A 6,352-nucleotide genomic window follows, 5' to 3' on the forward strand; every position below is an offset into this window, starting at 1 on the left:
TGCCACAACTACTGAGCCCATGTGCCACAACTACTGAAGCCCGTGCGCCTAGAGCCCATGCTCCGCAACAAGAGAAGCCACTGCAGTGAGAAGCCCGCGTGCCACAGGAAGCGTAGCCCCCCGCTTGCCGCAACTACAGAAAGCCCGCACGCAGCAATGAAGGCCCAACGCAGCCAATAAATAAATAAATTTATAAAAAAATAAAATAAAATAAAACTCAAGTCTTAGTTCACATAAGAATAAAAACCTGAAGATGCAGAAGAGCTGGGGAGAAAAAGCATCAAACACTATACACATCAGCTGCTAAAGCAGTGTTCAGAGGAATGCCTGTAGCCTTAAATACTGAAATAAACAAAGAAGAAATGAATTTTGCCATTCAAAAAGAAAAAAAATAACACTGAGCACATGAGGGGGAATTAATAAAATCAAAGTAGACATTAATGAACTAGAAAACAAAAGTCATAAAGCTAATAAGTGAATCCAATCATATAAACCAACAACTAATCTAATCACAAAAGAGGGGGAGAATATAGAAGGAATAAAGGAGGATCAGCCACAGAGAAAATTAAGACTAATTACTATCTCAGTTTGCAAACTGGCTTTAAAACCTTGATGACTAGGATAATTTTCTAGAGAAATACATCAAAATGGATTCTAGAAGAGACAGAAAATCTATCCAGATCAATACCACAGACTAGAGAAACCTGTCAAAAAGCAACAGTCCGCAAGACACACTAGGTTTAAAAGGTTTCATGGGTGGATTCTACCAGATCTTTGAAGAACACACAGTTCAAAAGATAAACTGGTCTTAGTGCAGAAAAAAATGTATTTCTTCTGAAACAAGCATGACATTGATAAGAAAATCTGACAGACTGCACATACACACAACATCCACAGACAAACAGCACGTGCAGATCAATATAATGAACCCAGGATTTCATCAAACTATTCTCTCTAGTACTGTATATGCTTCCAATTTTCCATAATAAAAAGCTAAAGTTAAAATATTTTACTCTGTAAAAATACTGAATCACTATGCTGTACACCTGAAACTAATATAATCTTATAAATCAACTGTACTTCAATTTAAAAAATTTCTTTACTCAAGGAGAAAAAACTTTTATCTAGATACACTTCTTCACTTATCAAAAGTTTGACAACAATGTGGTAAAAGTGTAGGAAAATAGGTACTCTCAGAAACTTCTAGTGAGAGGCTAGACAGACAACCTCGATGGAAGGCAATCTGACAATATTTATCAAAATTTCAAATGCACATAGCCTTTGGTGTAGAAATGCCATGTTTAGGAATTTGTCCTATATATATACTCACACACGCATGGAATGATGAATGCAGTAATTCAGCGTAGCACAGGCTGTCACAGCAAAGATTGGAAACAACCTACCAGCCGTCAACAGAGAGTTGGCTAATGAATATAGTACACTCATATAAACAAGTTCTCAGAAGCCATAAAACAGAAAAAGGAAGTTCTGCAGTTACGATATGGAAAGCTGTCTAAGGAATGAAGTTTAAAAAGGTACGGACAAAAGTATTACAAGTTGCCGTTTATTTTAAAATGGGGAGGCTAGTGGACAAAAGTAGGAAGCTGACTTTTCTATGTCCTTTCGTACCTTTTGAATTTGGAACCATGTAACTATAATCTCAGGCCAAAAAGAATCTCTCTTTTTTTTAATCTCACCTTTCACAACGCACTACTGCCCTTATAAACTCATGATCCATTTAGAACGCTTGCTATTCTTGTTAAACTTGCTAACTGTGTGCAAGGCCATGTTTCAAGTAAAGATTGAGCTCAAGAAAACTCTTCTTATTTTAAAGGGCATAGAGAAATACGGCCCACGGATGAAAGGGGGACAACTCTAGATCCAGAAGATCATCTAATTAGTGGTTCTCAACCCTGGTTATGCTTAAGAACAACCAAAAATACCAATGCCCAGCCCCCCCAGAACATTTATAGTAAAGTCTGGAGGACTGGGGCACAGGCATGAAGACCATGCAGGCATCTAAATGCTTTACAGCAGTAGTCTTCAACAGAGGGTGATGCATTTTGCTCCCCTGGGGGACATGGCAGTGTCTGGAAACATGTTTGGTTGTCACAACTCATGTGTGGAGGGAGTGCGGGGGGGAGAGCAGGGTGTGCTGCTGGCATCTAGTGCGGAGAGACCAGGGGTGCTGCTTTCGTAAACCTCCCACAACGCACAGGACAGCACCCCTCCTCCACCGAACAATGACCTGCCCCAGAAAGTCAAGAGTGCTGAGATTGAGCAGGCCTCATTTCAAATAAAGTCACTGCTTCTGGAGTAACACGCAGTTTTAGCCTTCCCTCTTAAACAAGGAAGATCATCTCATTTACTAGTGGGGATACATTCGCGAAAGAAAGCTGCTTCAGTGCCCACAGAAACCACAATTTGTTGATGCGGTTCTAACAGACACTGTAAACGTGAAATTCCGTGGATATTCTTTCTCTGGTCCCTGTCCAGGTATTCTAGTCCAAAACTTCGGTCCCGTTTGCAAAGTAGCCAGGTAGAACGTCACGAAGTGGCAGTCTGTGGGTCAGCATAGTTCACGCGTCTGTTCTGTTTGAGCCCTAGGTCTTGAAAGTATACTGAATCAGCGCCGGTCAGCTTGCCCCTCCGGAGCCAGCATATACGGGGTGGACGGGGCTGCCACGGCCCCCCACCCCAAGCTGGCTTCGTGTAGTCATCTGCTGCTCCCACTCAAGGCCTGTAAGCACTGGAGGTGGCCCTCCCCTGCAGTGTTCTCCAATCATTCAGGGGCATAAAGCCTCTTTACTCTTCTTCCTTCTCACCTTAAAAATATCCCCACATCCTTGCTAAATTCTCAAACTCCCGCACCACTTGCCAAAATCGGACTTCTATCCAGAGCTGGAAGAACCAAGAGAAAGGGAGAAGTCGAAATGGCCTTTGTGTGGCAACTCTCTTCTAGTTGTTGGCATTAAAGATAGACTGCCTGCCACCTGATTCGTCTCTGGGCATTACAAATGAGCCTTGAGTTTCTAGCACATTCCACTACAATTATATATAGCTCTTCTGTGAGCTTCCTTATAAGGAAAAGACTTCAATTATTAGGCTTCTTCCATTATCCTAGATTAGAGTATCCCCTCCACTCTGCCCAAAATAGGTCAGAAGGCTCTTACGGGAAATACCTATCCAAAGATTTGGTAGTTTTCTTTTAAAAAGCTCATCCCTTTTCCTTGGAAATTAGGATCACACAGTTTGGGAACTGTGCTTTAGAGATGACCTTATACAATCCACGTGTTCTATTGACGGGGACAATGAACCCCAGTGAGGTTCAGTCACTTAGCCAAGGCCAGGCTCCTGAGTCAGTGGCAGAGCAAGAATTAGAACATTTCTTTCCAGATAATGGTCCCACGGGTTTTCCACGATAACACTATGCCCCACTGTGGTTTTCCTACTCAAATAACATCTCTGCCAAGACACCTATTAACATGGTAGATATTAGCTGCTATAGAAATAAATCAACCAAAATTTCGTCAAGCTATGAGAGCTATCACTTCAACTTTGAGGGTGGAAGGAAGGAACTGGGAGTCTCTGGATTCTTTCTGTTCCTTTTACTGTGAATTAACCTGTCTCAGTTTACCCCAATGAAAAGTCGATACCTTCAGAATCTCTCAAAGCCATAAATTAGGGACAGAATGTTGCTATTTATAGCAAGAGCGACATTTTCTTTCTAAACTCTGAAGTCGGGGGGCTGCCTCAAACCTCTAAAATTCTCACAAGTGGCCACAGATGGTAAAGTAAAACTACTGAAAAGCTTCTGGGACTGAAGTTTAAGATGCAAAGATCAACATGTCACTGAACCCTGACTTTCCTCATCATTCGCTGGCAAACTGGTTTCTTAAAATTTAATTTGGTCTCAACTTTAACCTATTCCTCTCTTTCTATCCTAACTTAAGTATGGACAACATCACATGGTGCTTACTGGGTCTTCTCCGAATGTGCTACCTACTTTGCACTTAGGTTTTTATGCCTACCTGACACCATCTTTTGACATTTACTTAAAAGTCATTAAACGACCAGCCGCCCCATTATTTTCCCTCGAGAGCTTAGAACATCTTTGCTGCTCCATTTTCTTTTCCTTCCAGGATGCCGCGTTCCCTCCTGATAGCTGGGTGCGCACTTCTGTTTTAATACTTTCAGGTGTTCCACAACCAGCTGCCTCGCATTCACCCAACTTAGAGGATTCCCTCCGCGCTTGAAACGGCACCACTCTGGGGAAACACGATCCAGTTAACAGAAGGTCGTGGAATCTATTCCCATCTCAGCTAGGCCTCAGGCAGGGTGGGGGCCGGGTCTTCTGCGCTCCCACCTCAATTCGTGGAAGCTGCCCACCGTCCCGCCCGACAGGGGAGAAGGTGGGACACAGAAGGAGAGGCGCGGCGAAAGGTGCTGGCACGAGACCCTGCTCTGACGCTAGGAGCCCACACGTCCGCTCCTCCCAGCATCTAAGGCTTTTGCAGTCCAGGCCTCTAACTGCTTTAACACTGCACGAACGAGACAGCAGTTCGAGTCCTGGCACTCCGGCCAGACAGGAGCACCTTAAGAGCAGAAAAGGAACAAAATGCCATTGCATAATTTATTCGACCTCAAAGTGTTTCTAAACAGCTCTTACCCAATCCAAAAAAAAAAAAAAGAATCTAAATACAAAAACGTTCAAAAGCCACCCACACTCCGCTCCGAAGTTTTAAGGGCGGTGAGGTCTGTGTCAAGTAGATTTGAAGCTAACGACGGCAGCTTTGGAGAGTCCCGCCCGGAATGAGGCTCCTCGCATGCGGTTTCTGTGTCTCCGGGTAAGCCCCCGGCGGGTGTGTGGGTGCCAGGCCATGCCCCTCTGTGCCCCGAAATCCGAGCCCCCCGGCATCCCGGAGCCCCGCCCGCGGTTCCAATGGACTTTGCCCGGAGGCGGCGGAGACCTGCGGCGGCGGGCCCAGAAGGCAGCGGCCCCACACCCCGGGGCCGTGGAGACCGTGGCGACCCGCGGCCCCGCACTTACCGAAGTCCAGGAACTGCTTGATGGAGAGCGGCGATGGCGAGAAGCGGGAATAGCGCTCAATCTGCTTGGGCACCGGCTGCTTCAGCAGCCACCGGAACAGCCGCATCCTCGTCGGGACAACGCAGAGACCAGTCAAGACGCTCAAGCGGCCGCAAAGGCCGGTGCAGCCGAGCCGCGCGGATTAGGCAAGTTCGCCAAGCGCGCACCCTGGCCTCCGTCTCGGCCTCGGCGACGCGGGTGCAGCCGCCGCAGCACCACCAGCAGCACCACCAGCAGCTACCGTGCCCCGGCCGGCCGCCCGCCCGCGGCTTCCCCAGGCCCCGCCCACGGGGGCGGAGCCAGCCGCCGTACGTACGCGGCGCGCGGGGGGCGCGAGGGGCGCGCGGCCGCACGCGCTGGCTGCTGATTGGCCGCTGCCGCCCTCGCTTTCTTTTGCCGGAGTGCAGCCGGGGGCGCCCCCCTCCTTCGCTCCCGGGACCCAGACAGGCCCAGCAAGTGCATCTACACCCTGTCCCGTCCCGGGCTACGTCCTCCGCGGCCGAAAGGTGGCGGAGGTACAAGGGGACTGGGAGGAGATCCGGGGCCCTCGCCCGGAATCCGATCCAAAGCGCTGCTCAAGGCCCCTCTCCACCGAAGGCACCTCTTCCGGGAGGCCTTCCCTGGATCAGCTGACTGTTACACTTCAGGGTATTTGTTGCGTCTTGACACTTTTAAATCTTCTGTTTACCACTTAACTATACTGGCTGCTTCATGCCCTCCACCACAGCCACCACCGTTGGGCAAATATAAACTCACTGGTTCGGATTCCTGCCTGCCCCTCACCACTGGACGGGATTCACTGTAATGTCACTCTCTTGTTTCATAGCCACCCTCCCCCCCACCCGCCTGGGCCAACTCCTTTGGGCAAGATTAATTGTTACGTCACTGACTGTTTCATGCCACCACCGCCATCACCACCATTGAACGGGGTCGATTATGAGGTCAATGGCACTTCATTTAGTCCCTCCCCGGGAACTCCCCCTAACACCACTGGGCAGGATTAATTGTAAGGTCACTGTCTCTGTTTCATGTCACCCCCCCCCAACCGCTACCATTGGAAAGGATCCAATTTAAGGTCTTAGGCACTGTCTTTCATACCCCCTCACCTCCACCACCACCATAGGACAGCCCCCTGACTCTTTTTCATGCCTCACCACCACCAGCACCACTACTTCTGGACAGGAGTCTGTGCTTACACTATGTATTACACTTACACTATGTTAGGTATTGTTTGTATAAGAGTGAACTTGACCTCAGGGCTCA

The 6,352-nt window shown here is 47.9% G+C and overlaps 1 protein-coding gene across 1 annotated transcript in view; it reads right to left on the reverse strand.

Annotated features, from left to right (window-relative positions):
- Nucleotides 1–5,378, reverse strand: part of PDK3 (pyruvate dehydrogenase kinase 3) — a 77,116-nt gene extending 71,738 nt beyond the window's left edge. The window contains exon 1 of the mRNA XM_060002193.1: nt 5,051–5,378. Within this exon, the coding sequence (XP_059858176.1) occupies nt 5,051–5,156 (106 nt within the window). The 5' untranslated portion in view covers nt 5,157–5,378. The remainder of the gene's footprint in view (nt 1–5,050) is intronic.
- Between the last annotated feature and the right edge of the window lie 974 nt (nt 5,379–6,352).

This window comes from Delphinus delphis, chromosome X (genome assembly GCF_949987515.2).
Source record: "Delphinus delphis chromosome X, mDelDel1.2, whole genome shotgun sequence".
In the NCBI taxonomy this organism is placed as follows: domain Eukaryota; kingdom Metazoa; phylum Chordata; class Mammalia; order Artiodactyla; family Delphinidae; genus Delphinus; species Delphinus delphis.